This window comes from Aspergillus udagawae, assembly GCF_001078395.1.
Source record: "Aspergillus udagawae IFM 46973 DNA, scaffold_2, whole genome shotgun sequence".
Classification (NCBI taxonomy): domain Eukaryota; kingdom Fungi; phylum Ascomycota; class Eurotiomycetes; order Eurotiales; family Aspergillaceae; genus Aspergillus; species Aspergillus udagawae.
Window position 1 is genome coordinate 739,919 of NW_025091265.1, and position 18,135 is coordinate 758,053.

Sequence of the window (18,135 nt, forward strand, 5' to 3'; positions counted from 1 at the left end):
TAGTTAGCTACCATCTCAAAGCTAACCTGAAATGCCACTCCGACCACCGAAAGAAAAGATCAGCTAGAAATAAGGGTCTCAATACCGCAACACGTGCGGCTATGCGCGGGTGCAGTCGGTTGATCGTTGTGCCTGTCTGGATGGCATGAGTAATTCAAAGCACAAGTTCAAGAGCCAGTAGGAGGGCCACGGACATAAGTGCTGTCTAGCGTGGAACGCCTGACGTCTTGGTCCAGTCTAATGCGATATAGCACTTCCTCTTTCGACTTACCGGGCCACTCTTACTCTTGTTGCGTCAGCACTAGCTCTAGTAACTATACCGGAACGCTCACAATTGAAACATTTAAACTTGACCTCCCCAGGATCGAGCAAGCCTAACGATACATGATGCAAGCTTCTGTTAAAATGCCGGATGAGACTTTTGAATCGGCAATTCAGCAATCTTCTCTCCTCTATATCCCTACCGGAACGAAAGCTGCAAGTCTCTCCAACATGTCAGAACCTATCCAGCCCATCCAAACCTGTATCCTGAGTTTCGAAAAGATGGACCTGATCGATTTCGCCGGGCCCCTGGAAACGCTGTCGCATGTTCGAGGCCCGTCTGGCGACCGTTTGTTTTCCATCACAGTCGCCGGTCCCAGTGATGAAATCACAACCTCACAGGGCCTGGTCATCAAACGGAACATCTGCTTCGAGCAAGCTATGTTGTCCCTCGCACAGTTCGACGTCCTTGTTGTCCCAGGCGCAAGCTATCTGATCACGAAGGAGCTCTGTACTCCGGACTTTCCAGTCATCCAGATCATTCAGAAATTTTCTACTCTGCCTAAGCATGAATCTCGAGTCCATCCTCGACTCCTCCTCTCAGTCTGCAGCGGCGCTTTTTTCCTTGCTTCCACGGGAATTTTTGCGGGCCGACGCGCGACCACACATTACACAATTCTTCCAGAGCTAGCAGAGCTCTGTGCAAAGTATGGCCAGACTGAGGTTATCCGGAAGAGGATTGTCGATGCCGGCTTGCTCGATAATGGAATGCGGGTCGTCTCAACTGGCGGGATTACCAGTGGCTTTGACGGTGCGTTGTATGTTGTGGAGGTCCTGTGTGGCTTGCCCTGCGCCGAAAAAGACAGTGATGTGCTGGACTACCAGTGGAGAAGATCGGAGGGGTTGTTTTAACAGTCAAAAGATTGACTAGTTGATGGACGTGTCGAGATGAGAACGAAAAATGGATCACAGCCAGCGCTGTATCTCCTTCATGGTTGTCCCTCTCATCATAGGTATACTTCAGTCATGGGGTGGTTTGCCACTTACTGGGCATTGCCACGTTGTTTAGCGCGGAACAAGCGGAACAACTCAGTGACATAGGGTGGTCTATCTAAATAATCTCAATCACAGAATGGAAACTCCTCGCGCTGAATCCTTGATCAGTATTCTTGATAATCTCTATCAGATGCAGGGCATTCTTATTCTCGATCAACTGAATCTCTGCCTGATCGGCGTCCCCTTCTCCCATATTTGATTCCTCAGTCATGCCCTGATACAAGCCTGTCGATTCCTTCGCTGAGATGGCAATCTCGATGGCCCCGACTCGTCGGTAGACAACATCATCAACCGTATCTCCTGCACGTGCTAGAAGCATCGCTTGCATGGAATAGACGGAGGCGTATAAAGGCACCAAGAATAACTGTCCGGTGTCTGCCATCTCTCTAAGCCAGTCGTCTTGTTCTAGGTCGATTTGTGTACCCTCTGGTTCATCATTTTCGCTGAAGCGAAGCTCATGATCAACTAGAGAAAGACTTTCGACCATCCCTTCTGACCAAGTAATGTGCAGTGGGAAGAGAAAACCTTCAATCTTGATAGAGCTGTGGTGCGGCATATCGGAACCCAAATATGAGCGCTCGACAAGCAGCGGGTCCTCAGCCAACTGGACAACCCTCATGAAATATTGCACATAGCCCTTTAATATTGACGGAAAGCATACCTCACCATCAAAAGACGCCCAGGACCAGCTTGGTGCACGGCATTCAACGTAGTCACGATTAGAATATACGCGCCCAGGCTGATGGATGCGGAACCAAGCCAAACCATACGCCAAACAGCTCTGCCACATGCCCGCTAGATACCGATCAGCTGGCCGATTCATCGCGACATATTTTGCTACCCCCGTCAACGCGATCAGCTTATCCTTCGCAAAGGTAAATTTGCATCGAGAATAGTCTTCCATTGCATTATTCCACCACTCGGCAAATTGGAGATCAGTAGTTGAAGCAAACGGCGCGTTCCGAGCAGCCTGTGAATTCGTCAAGGCGGGTTGGGATAGTTCTCGTAAGGCCTCGTAGATCGCCGGCTTACTCCTGGAACCCACAGTCAACGTAGGGGGTAATCCTCTTGGGAAGGTTTCCAGGGCTTGCAATTGTTGACATTCCCATCCTATCTGTCGCGGTCCGAAATGGATGACTCTGCGTGCTAGGAACCGTTCTTGGAATACCCAGCCTCTCTTGTTGAGCGGCGCGTTGCTTATTTGGTCGTGCCAGAAATCGCTGTTAATGATGTACTGCGTCTCGATCCTTCCGTGAGCATTTACTTCAACTCCAGGCGGAGCGGACAAGGCATGCGAATGGCGAGGGCCAAGAAGTCCCTCGGTGCCATTCTCTGCCAATGTCGCGGAAATATTCACGAATGCGTGCGAGTACACTTTGTCCATGGTGAGGGACTCTCTAAACCAGTCCGATTGATCGTCCGTATCTTGAATGATGCATAGGGAGTCAATCCATAGATACTCCACGCCTAGCTGACGGGTTAACAGGATTGCGTCCTGGAACGCCCGAGGCAAGCGCTGGACGTTAATTCCCTGCTGCAGTTGTTGAATGGTCGAGGTCAGTAGCATTGGAAATCGATGTGCAGTTTGTGGCCATCGATGGCTGAGTGTCACATACGGACCGTTGAGACGGGTGCCTTTGGTTATAACCAGCTTAACACCGGTCCCCTGGCCATCGGAGGCCAGGTGCAGTAATCGGGTTGGATACCATGAATTCGCCGAGAAATTGACACACTTGTGGTGATCTCGAATACAATTATCGATCCACGTTTGGATGAGGGTGAAGTCCGCGGTTGTGGATTGCTGGTGTGTTGCGCGACGGAATTCTGCCCTCGACACATTAGTCCCTTGGATTTGTCCCAAGATAATCCTTTAATTTGGAAGTACATCTTACCTCCTTCTGACATGAAATCCAAATTAATCACGCATCCATCATCACTATCGATGACCTCGCCTCGGAAAAGAGGCATGGCCACCATCTCACAGGGGAGCAAATGCCCTGCGCCATCTCGTATGGCGACAGCAGATTGTTTCCAGATAAATGTCATAGGCAGTCCTCGCCATTTCTTGAATAGCATAGGATGAGTGACTTCCAACCAGGCAACCAATTTCTTGCATATCCAGCAAGGTACCTTGAGTAATTGAGGATACCGGGGCAGCTCGTGCTGAGTAGATCCACCCATCCCACGGTGGAGGGTCTCCTGGATCGTTTTGGTACAGCTCTCGCAAAGCTCCATATTGTGGAGTAAGCATATAGCAGTGGGTTTGTATGAGGTGAATCCGGGGTAGGGATCTTGTGGAGATCAGTCATTGAGGTTCAGGGGTGATTACTGAGATACACAGCTCCCTGCAAAAAGTCTGAGTAATTGCACTAGTTTTGGGAGGTGAAATCACGTTTTTCGCGTCACGCGTTTTCAACCCATCACATTCAACGCTTCAAAATATGAGCAATTCAAGAGCTCTAATTCCTATATTCCTGATGTTATGCGCAATCAGGAGTTGAAGCCTCAGGATCGCTCCTATATATTAGGACTATACTATGGCGGCCAAAAACCTGCTGAAACCGTTCGCCTACTAAACCGCCCACCTTCTATCATCTATTCCAGTATCAACCGAGCAGCTTCACAAGGCAATTATACCAACCTACCATGTTCTGGTCGTCCGAAATCAACAAACAATAGAGAAAAATCAACATATTATTTAATTTATTCAAGCGGATCCCTTTATTACCTACACATTGTTAATAAACACTTGAAGAATAGAAACGCCAAGACGGATCTTGTAGAAAGGGCTCAGATGTCCCAATTGGAGTGGAAAATCAAATTGATCCAACCAGTTTTCTCAACTCTTCGTCACCGAGAGAAACATCACGACCATGTCGCCCCGTCGATAAACAAAACTGCAGAATCGGCAGCGCTGTGTTATAATCGTAGGAATTGTCATAAGGGATATCCACACCTATCTCAACACAGGATAAGCCGTTTATCGTACTCTTACTAGGTCATTCAGAGTTGTTCCAATGACTAGGATCCTCATAGAACGGCCAGCTGGATCAGGACTATGATAACATTGAACCCAAGATTCCTCGTTAAATCAGTCTTAAAAGTATGGACCAATTTAGGACGAAGGTCAAGGGGCACATCTCGGGGAGGTCAAGACGAAAGTTTAATAGCCGAACAGAGGGACCTCCGTCTTCAAAACCGACGCTAGCCACATAGAACACGAAGAAGTTTCTGCCTGGACAGCCGTCGGCATATGTTAGTCGTTGACGCAGTTGGGCCACGGGGAGCGTTCTGTAGTGTTGAAAATAAGATTTCTTGGGTGCTTGATTTTCAATCTTTCGCAAGCCTCCCGCTACAAAGATGGCTGCTAGTAAGCCTGCCAATGTCGTATCTGATAGCGTTGGGGGAGACTCGTCACCAGATCCAGCACATCAGGGAAGGGGATCTGAAATATCCAGATCCTCTATTAACACTCATGCGGGACGAGGCGAAACACATTTCTGTGTCGATGTACCGGAGCCAATATGCTGGAGCGCTCAATTGGAGGATAATGGATTTGACGCTTGGATCTCTAGCCCTCATGAGCCTAAATTGCATCTCAGCAAAATTAGCACGAATGTTCTTGGCCTTGTCGTCTGCGCCAGTGACTTCCACACCTATGGGATACACGTGTTTCAAGGGCTGACGGCAGAGTTTGAGACCTTTGTCTCGCTGGTGAAGACCCGTGTCGATGGCATCGCTCATTACTGGCAGTATTTTCCCTTGGCTCCTGGTGAGGCAATCAGTAACGCCTGGGTGCGCGTTAGAGCATGGCGACCCGAACAGGCCAAAGCCATAAACCTTGGTGTATGATGCACATCTCATCTGTATCCCACTCTTCCTTGGGCTGACTTATCTTGATACACAGCTTGAAACAACCCGCGGTCGCAAAACACTCTTCGGGTCACATCTGAATACTCTCTACCATGGAAGCCAATTCAGGCCTCTTGTCAAACAGCAGGAAGGCCTCATCACAGGAATTTGGGACAACACACTGGACCAACAGCCATGGGTGACTGTAATCGGTGTCACATGCGACCCTGCTCGCTCCCATGAGCGCAGCGCTAGGGATATGCATCTGGAGATCAAACAGCCAGATTACGAACCCCCTCGCGGTTACCCAATGGATACAAATTTGGATATCTGGGACTCCTGGCAATTGACGCGCGCGCGGGCCCAAGGGATTGTTCGCATAACAGCGAGCAGGTCCCGGGAACCCGAACCACCGCGCGTGTGGGGGCTGCTGCTTGAGTATGAGGATGGTGGCATCGAATCGCTCGGCCAGTTTCGGTGGGATTGCGATACAACATCTTTCGAGGGCTCGAATGTCTGGCTGAAGAGTTCGTTTATAAAAACGAGTACGGGGAGGGTCGGAGAGGTGCTCGGGCATGTGGAACGCTTTACAGATATTTGTGGACCTGAAGGACCAGGGCCTGGCTGGCAACACCTGCAGGATGAATGGTATTCTCTTTGGCAAAGCCATATATCTTTCAGAATTTGGTGGATTGGGATGCCGGGGGATCAGTGGAACTGGGATTAGTAGTATTCATCCAGAGGAGCCAGCACAATGATTTGAGTGCATTTCTTTCCCGTAGTAGCCAATCGGCGTCGTGATTTATTATACAGTGTCAGCTAGGTTGTTTCTTTCCTGACTATTTGGACTCAAGTCCTCATCCTGAGGTACAAACGGGCGGCTGAGATGGCATTACATCCAGGAGGACTTTTGGCTTATTGACACCACTCCTGAGGACCCAACATCTTTACTGGGCTGCAGACGTCTGTTCGCGAATTCGAGTCTCTAATTCAATAACTCAATTCAGCTGGTGGTGGTGGTAGTATTCATACCCTGACCCCTCGCCTTCAATTGATTTTACCACTAGACCAAAATACGAATCCGTACTTGGTCTAGTAGGTTGTGGTTTATAATCAACTCCTTCGGCGATATGCAGGATGTCCACTACGGCTGTCTTTTCCATGTCAATTTACAGTGAACCATTACATTCCGCCGAATTTAGAGCCTCGTATTGGCCTATGGTGGCCTAAGTGCCTGGTGTTCTGTTTTGCGGCCTCTCTGGTCCGCGGCTTCGAAATCTTTCAGATGTCTCTGCAAGGTCCAATACAGCACCTAAGATGCTACTGTCCTGCGCGGCCTCGGGGTTGCTCAAATGAGCGGGTACTCTTAGGCTTGAAGAGGGTTCCTTGAGCGTTCAACTTACGATGAGTACAGCAAGTTCTACACAGGGGAATTTTCCACTGTCAACGCCGCGGAGCGCCCGGCACGCTCATTCGTTGCTACGTCTGAGGCAGCAGATTCTGTTCGATTGCGACACCCAATCTTTAGCCCGCAATGAAATGTAGCTATGCTTTCTCAGGTGTGTACGTACCGCTAATCCTTCATCGCCTTCGGCCGAATCGCCCCCATAATTGTAAGGTCTGGCCAGAGTGGAACAGAAAATGTTCTTACTGGTGGACATTCAGTCGCCACGCTGCAGTACTGGCACTTTGAGCTAACGTATCAAAAACTAGGATGATCAAGGTTAGACTTGACGTGAATCAATCTCTAGCGTATCGTACAGCTGGACCACCAAAGGAAGACATTTCAGTCCCCCTCTTATGGAATTATCAATATAATATAGGTATCATCTTCGCTAATGGCTACGGCGCTTTGAAACAACACTACAACTTACAACACTAATGACAATGGAGCTCGAAAAGTACGACGCAGTGGGCCTGGAAAGGATTTTCCGTTTCACGCCGATACCTACCATCGTCCTTGATTCCACTCTGAGCATCATTCAAGCGTCCAGCAGCCATCATCTTTCGTTCTCTTGGGTTGAGCAGAGAAGTCATGTTTGGCTCGAATGTACTTGGTATTCCATTTCCCAAGGTCCCTCTCCTCCTCGAAGCACTGCATAGCGCTATTTCCAAGCGCGTGGTCTGACCGCTGCCAAGGGTCCACATTCAGCCAGCCTCAAAGATTGAGTGAGCCCGATCCAATTTAGACTTTCCCCCGACTCTATTTGAAGTACTCCGTATTCCTGTTCCCCCTTCGTCACTTTCTACCTCATCGTCCTCAAACCTACCGTCACCATTACTGTGAATCATGGGTTTCACCACTACTTCCAAGGATATCTCCCTCCGCTACATCCCAAAGAACAAGGACGGCCTCCCTATAACCAACTTGTGTGCTAACTGCAAAGATGGTAATGGAAAATGGTGGTACACTGAGATCACCCTCGACTGGCATATTGGCGTCGACACTCCTACAGGTCGCCTTTTACTGGACTCACTGCACATCACTCGGCACACATCTAAATTGGAGCTCACTGCCGGGGGGGCCGTATTACTCTGCACCATGGACTCGAGCTATAACCACAGGTTAAATGCACTGTCCTTGGATCTGATCTTTCATAATGAGGATGGCAAGCTGGTTTATCAACTTCCGTAAGCTCCTTCATACACTTGCGTTAAATCATTCTATTGTGCTAAGTCAAGCCATAAATAGCCCCAAGAATGTCCGGGCGCGGCTTTGCCATCTCTCTGTGGATGATTCGGCTATTCTCAAAGGTTTCGCTTTCACCCGTTATGGGACGCTGTGTCCAACCTCTCTGGATTTGAACAAGCATCTTACCAATGAAAACGGATTGCTCAAGAAAAAGAGAGATGGCAACTTTAGCTGGACTGCTAAGAATGTGCACTTGGACGACAGCTGGACGTTCTGTCTTGATTTGATGGATTACCACAAAAGATGGAACGAGGGCATACGATGTTGGGAGCTGATGGACCAGTGGGTTAGTATCAACGACGATGGAAGCCTAGTAATGGAGGACCCGTATGTTTTGTTTCTTTCTTTCCTTCTGCAAAGATCAATTGCTGATCACCATCTAGCGCTGGTACCTGGGATCTGCGGGGCCCCTTTTTCAGGCTTTTGGAAGACATACCCGTAATAGGATATATTGTTGCTGGCATTGATGAGTTAGAGGGTGACCATGACGAGGCTATCCGTGCGGCAGCAGAATGCACCTACGCGACCATCGTGATGGGCGCTGCATTGGTCGGTGGTGCTCTTCTCGGGCCAGTTGGGGCGGCAGTCGCATCGGGCGTCGCAGGCTATGCTGGCATGTATGCTAAAGCCGCAATCGGGCAGCACATCAGCAATCCTGCCATGCGAAATGAGGTGACAGCCATCACCATCTATCGAGTTCTTACTGCGGAATTGTTCCTGATCGCCGGGGTCGGCATAGGGGAAATGTCGAGTGCTTTCAGTGAGCTGGTCGCGGATGAACTGATGGCTGAGGGATTTGATCAACTAGTGGTTGATATGGGGGCGATGCTAGGTAAGAAAGGGTTGAAATCGATGACCAAATATGATATGAAGCAGTAGGTGCTCTTGCGCTCGTCATTCGCACTTATACTCACATGCTTGCCTAATGCAGGATCGTGAATAATCTTCTCGATGCTATTAAACATGGCAAGTCGGAGGATGACATCAAACATATGTTTGATGATTATGAGAATGATGGCGTGGACGTTTTGAATCCCCCAAAACCGAGGCAACCTAGGCAACCTCCGCCTGATGATGAGGATACAGACACGGAAACTAGCGGAGAAGGCTTGATATTCACCCGTGATCTGCCACCAGTAAATGATGGCCAGGATGACCCCTTCGATTTGGGCAAGGGCCATCATGGCTGGGACGAAGGTGACGGTGATGAGCGTTCCAAATGGAAGCACAGGAGGGACTATAGCGATCTCTTGGAGCATACAATGTTAGTGCTAGAATTCATATATATGCGTTGGGTGTATAGAATGAGCTAACGGAATCATCCAGCGATTTAACAGAATCCCAAAAGAAAATTATCCGGAATCAAATGAACCTCTTGAATGGCGGTCCAACCAAAGATGACCCCAGCTACATTGTCACGGTCAATACTGACGGATTCTATTTGCAAAATTGGCTGGAAAGCTCCACATCTCACGAACTCATATTCCGCCTCGACATGTCCAAATTCCTGGCGGGCAAAGACATTTCCAATTCCATTGACGACCATACCAATATCAATCTTTACACAGACGACGGATATACAATGAACTTGCATATCTCATTCCGCCCATCCAAGGACATATTGCATATTTCCCAATGGTCAAACGGTAGCTGGCATACAGTTTGGTGGTCGCAGCTTTCGGATGTCTTCTTTGGTATGGAGAAAGGCAAGGATGGCTGGCTCAGTGTGCGTGCGCTCTCTAACACGGGAGGTTACTGGTTTGAAACCTTCAATTTGAGTGATAAGAATGAGCGCGTCCATGGGGCGTTCTGGTCCGTCTTTGCGAGCGGCTCTTTCACACAGCATATCAAGTATTTAGGACCAGACGGGAGTGCATTATTTGGTGATAGTGTGGAGGCGTACTACGCTCCCAAGAACTGAAAACAATGCCAGAATACAGACGGCATTGCACGCATTGCATGGAGTTTTCGCTGCTGTGCATCCCTACGCCTTAATCATGGGGTGGGAGAGGTCTATCTAGTACAGTTCACTGTTTACAGCTGTATGCGAAGAAATGGAACCAACCTAAAGACCAGCTCCTTTTTATCTTGGATGCCCAACCCTGCTCCAGACAGGTCATTGTCTTTATCTTACATCGTCGACCTATTGTGTATTCTTGGATCTGTCGTGACTGTTGCTAGATTAAAGACTCCAGCAGGATTAAGAACATTCTTTACGCACCGCCCGCTACAACGGTAAACCGGGGGCTCACTAGGCCCTGTTTATGCGCGAATTGACACGAGGGTGTGTATTCATCCTCAATATATTCGGATCTATGGGGCAACTGTGAGCACAGAGGTAAGAGCCGCAGATCTTTCCATTCTTAGCTAGGCTCTAGGTGGTTCCAATGACATTCCTCCATGAGAGTTACTGAGCTGCTCACAGAACTTGAGGTCAAAATCCTTCTAATAATCCTCATCGCCGTTTAACGCTTCCCGGTGAAGGGATAGGCTGGTGTCTACCCAATGAGGCTAGCTAGACTCCTGTATGCCAGTGACCAGTAACGATCGTGCCACGAGAAGTGAATGCGATCTCTATCTAAGGAAAGTAAGATAGACGGGCGTGGTTCAATTGCGGTATCAACCGCGGCCCGTCTTTGCTGTGATCAGCTGTCATGGGCTGGCTGAACCTGAGCCCCTTTAGTGACATCTGTACGGCTTATAACAGTGGCAAGGTGCTACTGTCACAATAATTTTACTAAATTGCACTTAACGTTTGCCTACCACGTCAGCTCTGGCCTCTTTTTTGGGATGGGGGTTGTGATCGTTCATACGCCCATGCAGCCATCTCCTGGACTGGTCTGGGGAGGGGGACTCGGCGGGATCACAGGCAAGGACGATGAATTGTCGAAAGAGTATGAACCAGTCCTGGCCTATAGGAAATTGTTAACAACCAACGTAAGCTAGAACTGAACACTGGACTGAATGAAGACTTTCATGTGACTGCTACGGTTGGAACATTTAAACCCATGTGTTTCTGCACCAGTTGAGTGAAGCTCAGGCGCCAATTTTCAGTCAGTCATTAATCACTATGCCATTTGCCGAGTAGGTCAATTACTGCTGTTACGTTATAGTGTATAATTTCCTAGCGCAGTCTAAGAGGAACATCAGTTACAATTCCCATCGGGAACGGAGAATCTAATATCGGTACAGTGAAAGGCTTCGAAGTAACCGCTGCACTGTCTTAGACACACGTGTGTGGTCAAGAATGGGGCTCACAGTCCCAAAAAGAAAGGAAAATACAGCGTGGAAGTTGGGGATGGCAAGATTATCGAAGTTGAAGTAGCGAAAGTGAATGAGTTCAAGATCCAAATGTTAAACAAGGGTATATGAAACCTTAAAGTGACGTCGCAGCGCACATCCTGAGGTAGATGGAAGCACAGAGGGATTCTATACCCAGGAAGGCTGGGAGTTTATTTAACAGAGGAATCAGGCAGATGAAGCTATCCAGACAGTAGATGCAGAACAACGCCCTTAACAGGCCCCCCCCCCACGCTGCAGTGACTGCCATATTCTAGGCCATAAGCGCTTGCAATGTCCGCAGCGCAAGAATAACTAGATTTAGCAATAGAATTATATTTTAGGGGTTGGAAATTGCCTCCAATTTCGGCCGCCAAAAAATCTATGGTTTAGTGGCCGCCGCTCGATTCGAATGGCCGCTCGCCTGTGGATTACGTTTAACTAACAATTTATGCCACGTACGAGACGGGAGTCCCGTACCCCCTAATACCAGACTTCCTCTATGCTTCCTCGGACAAGAGTAGTCATCCAGAAGAATCGACTTCACGTTGCTCACAACTCAGCAGGCAAAATGCGCACCAGGCCCAACCTCCCACGATCCAAAACAGGCTTTAATCCCTCAATCACATCTGTATGGAAACAATCAAGTCCAAGCGTACTTTCCGTACACATTGCCTTGCGCGCTTGTAAGTGGTGAAGGATCTGTAGCTCTTCCCTAGAGAACCTGTTACTTTCCACTGAAGAGAGACTGCTACTACCGAGTTTCTGCTTAAATTTTGCCATCTTCTCCGGTTCGGCATGGTTCCAAGCCTGAGCACAGAAGTCCAGCGTTTCCTTGAGATGGCTTTGTGAGACACCACTTCCACCTATGTCTGCCGTGCCTTGGATAACTATGCGAATTACGGGTTAGTTGGTGGAGATGTTGGATTTGGTGCTTCCATTTATTCAGGCCAAGAGGTTAAGGTAAGGTAAGATATACTCACTGATCCTGATACGCTCAAAAGCCTCATCGACATTATCCTCACCAAGCTGACTCCAAATGCTGTTATCCTGCCTCCTCATCTGATGGTAGGCACTCAAGACCACCATCAGGAACCGCTGATACACACTCTGGATCTTTGTAGAGTGCCAATTCGCCGCAGTGGCTTCCTTACAATCGCCCTTCAAAGCAGCGCATATAGTGACAGCTGCCGAGAGGGCGCCCGTCAAAGCGATATGGACACCCGAGGAAAAAAAAGGGTCGATGAAGCAGCCGGCGTCGCCGACAACTCTTACATAGGGGCTGGAGTATGTGGATGCGCTGTAGGAGTAATCGGACGCCAATTTGACAGAGCTTGTGAGTTCGCCGCCGGATATCAGCTGCATTAAGTTGGGGGCAAGCCGGAGAGAGGAGCGGTAGAACGATTCTAGGGTATGATCTTCCTTGCAGGAGGTATCGAACATGGCTCTCCGCTTTGACGTTGCGAGTTCCTGATCCATGACGACTCCGATGGATACCGTTCCATCGTGAAGTGGGATGTACCAAGCCCACCCGCTCTCGTCTTCAGAAATAGAATAGAACAGAAATCAGCAAAGAAACCGCCCTTGAAAGCGAAACTTAAGGTAGAGTAGTCATCAAACCTTTCAGCGCCTCGAAGAACGGCGAGTTCTCCCTTTCCATCCCTTCCTGGTAGGGCTTCGTCCCCCTCCAGTAACCCCAATGCGCGACATTCTTAAGAGCCTTGTTATAGGTGCGATTCTTCATATACTTGGTGTTGACCAGACCTGCACGGCCACTGGCGTCGACCAGATATCGAAAGTTGATTGTACCTTTGGTTCCCGTGGCTTTCTGGGTATACGACGCCCTAACGGGATGACTGGTTTTATCGTCAAAGTCAATGTCATTTACTCTGACGCCATCAAAAACCTTCGCTCCGCCACTTCTAGCATGCTGAAACATCAGATAATCCGCTTCTGAGCGGATTACGTTCCATGTGAAATTGTTTGGTCCGCCCGCGGATATGAAATCCGTGTCTTTGCAGACGTTAGAACTTAGCCTCAATGATAATGCGTTACACACAGGTAGATAGGTAGGTAGGTTTCCTTACATCCCTCTCGCTTGCCCTGCACAACCTTGAACGCTGCACCATTCTGCCAACCAGCTCCGTGTCAGAGTCAGGACGGGAATAGGTAGGAATCATTGGTTGCTGACTCACCTTCTGGGTGAAGCCGTGATCCAGAAACGTAGAGTCTAGGTCGATATAGCGCAGAAAGTGTCGGAAGGACGGAAGCATGCTCTCCCCAATATGGTACCTAGTTCCAAAAATCCATGAATCTAGTCCACACTCAAGATCACATTGGGGCCTTTCCCTGAGGGCTGTATAGTGCTGCTCACCTGGGAAATCTATCCGACTCAAGAAGAACAACATCAACATTCTCACGGGCAAGTGCTGCAGCGGTATACGAACCCCCTGGTCCGCCTCCTACCACCAGGACAGTGCAGTGGGCTGGGATCTCCATCTCGACTTTATCCATGACGGGACACATCGGGTGGAATATGTAAGAAGAGAAGAAAATAGTTCGAAGTTATTTGATTCAATAGTGACACAATTTGGCTGGATTGTGACATGGGTAGGGCACCTGGGGCTTGTTTAAAGTAGGTTGTTTTGCGAACCTTCTTTTAATCGGTCCTCGGTATACATACGCGTTCCACTTTCACCGCTACGTGCCAGGTGACAGCGAGACTCTGCATACGTGCATATAAATGCTCTTAGATAACAGTTGCATATGCAATAGATGTACATGACACCATTGGTGCTGCTCTTACTAGATACTGGCTCGCCTGGCAGACTTCCTATCACTCAGTGGCTGCTGATTCAGGAAGTCTTGCTTGCTGAAAAATAGGCGTTTAAGAAATAGTTTCCATAGCCATTCCTAGCAATATGATGGCGATATATTACTTAGCGCCTGGCTCCTTACCTTCTGGTTTCCTCGACATATACAATTGGCCTATCCGTCATCAGGTAGTTGGCACCTTTACCTAGCCAATTATAGATGTGTGCTACAGAATGCATGCACTCTGCTACATGGCCCAGCTCAGCGTAGCGGGCCATATACGTGGCTGCACTTCGTGGTTATGAGAACTACTGGTGGTTTTCATACAGTTCACCTGGATTAGCCTCCTCTCTACCCCATTCTGCAATTGTCCGAGGTCTATTGTTTGCAATTTTGCAATCGGAAGACCCGGTGACAATTTCTCGGTTTCTGCCTGAAGCATAGCTGCTGCCATAGCATACAGTAAACGCTAACCGCTCGATATTATATGGTTACTTGGTCCTCGACCGATATGCCCTTTCTTGCAGATGGTAATCTGAGGTGAAAGACACCCCGTAGATTCCTTGAAGAATAAACTTCATTGTATGAGTCCCCCTTGCATGAGGTACGATCCTCGTTCAGCTTCTTTAGTAACCCCTTTGACACTCTCAACTTGCGGTGTAGACCACGCTATATTGCTTTGTTGGGCACCCATGCGTTACCTGCAACCAGTCAAGAACCTCAGACGTCAGATGTCATATTTCCATGTTAAAGGTCTAGCACAGAATCCGGGCATGTAGTCCACACTGCCTGATTTCCTCGAGACGGGCAATTCCTAACCTATGCCCTTTCTATATGACCTCTGACTTGCATACTGTATGATAAAAATCCACTTTTTCGTGGCGTTGTTATTGACTTCGTGGCTTTTTTCTTCGGCAACATTGGATGTCCGGCTGGCACTTACAAAGATAACTGGCAACTGTATGTACGCAGTTTGCTTTGCACCGGCCTTGTAGGACAGAAAGGCAAGTACACATGCCCAAGCGGAGTTTGAGCACGTATTGTCGCATTAAAGGCTTAGTTTCTATGGTTTGACCGCCGCCCTGGCCCATTTCGTCTAGCATGGCTAGGTAATAGTCAGGATAGCCTCTAGCAAAGTGGAATTAGAACCCTTGTTGTTAAAGAAATTCAACCATCGTGGGTCTATTAGTGATGTAGGCTTTCCTTTTCTTAATAGATAAAGCTGGACTAACCTCTCCAACAGCTTGTTTGAAGTATAATATGGCTTTTTCTTCTAAGTCGTAGATCCCAGCCGCCCTACAAACAGGGTTATAGGGAATCTACAGCCCTCCACCTGATATAGTTAAGGCGCCCCTAATTAACTATTTCTTCTTTCTTAATAATAATGTTGTGTAGGCTAAGTTTTATTTCTTGCAGGCTGGCTGTAAGGGTGCTAGCTCCAGAGCTAATAATTAATACATCAGTCACTTCGTCAACATATAGTTCGGATGTTGCATTGTGCCTTGTTACTGTTGTTGATAGTGGTCAAGTTAGTACTACCACTGCAATGGCAGCCGTCCGCGAACTGAATATTGGGCGCGTGATGGGCTGGAGGCTCTGAACACACTGCATAGCTGAGAAATGATTATAAGAGTGATGAGAAAAGAAGATGATAACTGCAATATTAGAGGTGACTGGTGAGCGACAGATGAATACTGGGCTAGGTATTATAAACTTAAGATTGAGAAATAAATGTTTTATGATGGTATTAATTAATTAGGTCTTATGGATGGTTAGATGCAGATAAGTGAGAGAAGGAAACAGAAGAGTTGTTATTAGATGATCACCCTAGTAGCAACCTCCTATGATTCTTCTTCCTTTTTTTTTTTTTTTTTATTCCTATCATGTTGGAAGTAGAACTCCAAGGTCAAAGAGGGGTGTTTAGAATCACAGAGCAAAGCAGGCGAGATCAGCCTGAACAAGAACATTTGCACCCAACCTCGACACGCTCCAACGCTGGACAACCCACAATTTTAGGACGGCCCTAGACATCTTATGAGGCACCGTTTCCCTTTTGGTGCCATCAAAAAGTATATTACTTGATCCATATCTGTGTCAGTGCTATTCTCATCGGATACTTCTGCATGCGGGAATGCGCGGAAGAAATAACAAGTTGCTAGACGAATCTCCCGTAGGGCCAGGTGTAAGCCGATGCAGACTGGTCCGTCGATTAGTTAAATTATGTAAGTAGGAACCGAAGATGCGCCTCAGACCGGTTATCTGGACTTACTGCGAGATCCTCCACCAAATGGCATAAACGCATCTTTCATCATCTTTGTTGCGTTTTCCCAGCGAGATGGATTAAACCTAAGCAAAGTAAGTCGGGGTCTGACCAAGAGCAATACAGTTTGTAACGGGATGTGGACTTGCCTATCTGGTTCTGGGAATATCGTTGGATCTCGGTGTAGAGAGTAAGCCTGAGTGCTGACAGTGATCCCTTCTGGGACAAAGTGGCCAGCAAGCATTCTACCCCCAGATGGCACCACCCGGGGTAGCGCAGATGGTGCTGCTGCATACAGACGGAGTGTCTCATTGATAACTTGGCCCAAGTACGACAGTTGGCGAGTGTCTTGGTCATTGAAGTCGGCGGGAAGAGAGTTCACTTCCTCCAGCAAGGCTGTCTTAATATTGGGATTACGACAAACAGCCCACACGAGATATGTCAGGGAGGTGGCAGTCGTATCGCTTCCTGCGATGATATAGCTGAGAGCTTCGTCTCTAATCTCGGCGTCGGTTAGCCCGTCTGCAGTTTCGTTGTAGAGCCTGGTAAAAAGCGACACTTTCGGGTTTTCGGCATTGGTGACAAGCTGTTTCTTGTAGCGAGTAATGGCTTCATTGGCGTACTGCACCATTCGGTGGCCACCAGATACCACATTTGGAATGAAAGGGAGAGGGAAGATACTGGCCAGCTTTACAAGAGAAGGGAAAGTGGTATTTAGGCCTTCCATCATACCGATAGCCTTGAGATCAGTGATGAATTGACTTTCCTGTACCGCAGTCAGACTCGCCTTTTTCAAAGTAAGCTGACCCTACCTTTCCAATCTCTAGTAAGCCAAGTGATTCCCCAAAGCTCAACTCACCGATAATGTCGCTTGTCATGAGGATCCACCATTTATGGACATTAACAACGCCTGCTCGTTCCATGTCACCTTTCATACGCTGAATAGTGAACTGGATCCTTGAATCGACCAACGGTTCCACCACGCGGAGCGAGGTATCAGACATTGGCATAGAAAGAAGACGCCGGTGACGCCCATGGAATTGTGGATCGTTTGTGTTAAAAAGGTTGTGAACTCCCTTGGCCGTGAGTGTCTGATACCATGGCGATTTCAAATACTTCCCGCCCACTCGATGAATCTCTCGAGCTGCGCTGATATCCGACACAGCGACCTCGCCAGGACTTAAACGGACAATGGGGCATACAGTGTGTGAAGTCACATCAGCTAAAGTAGTCCTAGTAATCAAACCTACAGGGGAAAAGGTCATACCGTACCATATTTCTGATGTAGAGAGTGGACATACTTGGCTCTCCTCCCAGTTAACCAATGAAGTTGGAGAGGGAGGTCCGTCCAGTTTGTTATCCAGGGTCCTGGGATGGCCCGCACGGCAGAGGACGCGGCTCTTCGAAGCAGGAACTGAGATGTCGGTTAGGAATTTGTGAGATGAGCTGGGGCAAGTTATCATGGACCACATACAAATATTAGTAGAGATAGAGCCGCTGGGAATAGTACTGGGGAATATGGCATTATCGCGAATGGAATCAGGATAGGCATGGCCTTGTTTTGCTGGTGTGTTCCTGGTAGCGGGCGAAGAGAGCGTGTAGTAGTCAGATAAGCGGCTCAGCTTGCTTAAAAATTGACTTGATGGCTATGCATTCTTTCAAGACCCGACTGAAGACAACGGATCATAGACGCAAGGGCAACAATCCAGAGAGTTTTTCAGACCCTTGCAGGCGTTGTAGAGACGCCCCTTGCCAGGGCGGTGTATCATTGCAGGGCATGCCGAACCATTCAGCTCATCCCATGACCTTGCTGCCTAGGTGACATATCCATCCAATATTGTGATGTAAGGGCGAAGGCGACGTCCAAAGCCCCCATTCACGTTGCATACTGGGACTCCCCATCAGCCCTATCAATAATAAG

At 48.3% G+C, this 18,135-nt stretch overlaps 6 protein-coding genes across 6 annotated transcripts; 3 read left to right on the forward strand and 3 right to left on the reverse strand.

Moving 5' to 3' along the window:
• Positions 1-405: 405 nt before the first annotated feature.
• On the forward strand, positions 406-1,173 carry Aud_002584 (uncharacterized protein; the record flags this gene model as incomplete). The annotated part of the gene is made up of 1 exon (XM_043287549.1): positions 406-1,173. One exon carries the CDS (start codon positions 406-408, stop codon positions 1,171-1,173), a length of 768 nt encoding a protein of 255 aa, XP_043143484.1.
• A 199-nt stretch (positions 1,174-1,372) lies between these two features.
• Aud_002585 (HET domain-containing protein) lies at positions 1,373-3,552 on the reverse strand (the record flags this gene model as incomplete). Its single annotated transcript, XM_043287550.1, has 2 exons — positions 1,373-3,141; positions 3,210-3,552. 2 exons carry the CDS (start codon positions 3,550-3,552, stop codon positions 1,373-1,375), a joined length of 2,112 nt encoding a protein of 703 aa, XP_043143485.1.
• Positions 3,553-4,677: 1,125 nt separating this feature from the next.
• Aud_002586 (uncharacterized protein) lies at positions 4,678-5,896 on the forward strand (the record flags this gene model as incomplete). Its single annotated transcript, XM_043287551.1, has 2 exons — positions 4,678-5,163; positions 5,225-5,896. 2 exons carry the CDS (start codon positions 4,678-4,680, stop codon positions 5,894-5,896), a joined length of 1,158 nt encoding a protein of 385 aa, XP_043143486.1.
• Positions 5,897-7,459: 1,563 nt separating this feature from the next.
• Aud_002587 (uncharacterized protein) lies at positions 7,460-9,782 on the forward strand (the record flags this gene model as incomplete). The annotated part of the gene is made up of 5 exons (XM_043287552.1): positions 7,460-7,800; positions 7,862-8,188; positions 8,245-8,736; positions 8,793-9,125; positions 9,188-9,782. The coding sequence occupies 5 exons, from the start codon at positions 7,460-7,462 to the stop codon at positions 9,780-9,782; spliced, it is 2,088 nt and encodes a 695-aa protein (XP_043143487.1).
• Positions 9,783-11,692: 1,910 nt separating this feature from the next.
• Aud_002588 (NAD(P)/FAD-dependent oxidoreductase) lies at positions 11,693-13,654 on the reverse strand (the record flags this gene model as incomplete). Its single annotated transcript, XM_043287553.1, has 6 exons — positions 11,693-12,030; positions 12,124-12,681; positions 12,761-13,153; positions 13,228-13,270; positions 13,336-13,432; positions 13,515-13,654. 6 exons carry the CDS (start codon positions 13,652-13,654, stop codon positions 11,693-11,695), a joined length of 1,569 nt encoding a protein of 522 aa, XP_043143488.1.
• A 2,555-nt stretch (positions 13,655-16,209) lies between these two features.
• On the reverse strand, positions 16,210-17,489 carry Aud_002589 (uncharacterized protein; the record flags this gene model as incomplete). Its single annotated transcript, XM_043287554.1, has 3 exons — positions 16,210-16,980; positions 17,027-17,393; positions 17,482-17,489. The coding sequence occupies 3 exons, from the start codon at positions 17,487-17,489 to the stop codon at positions 16,210-16,212; spliced, it is 1,146 nt and encodes a 381-aa protein (XP_043143489.1).
• Between the last annotated feature and the right edge of the window lie 646 nt (positions 17,490-18,135).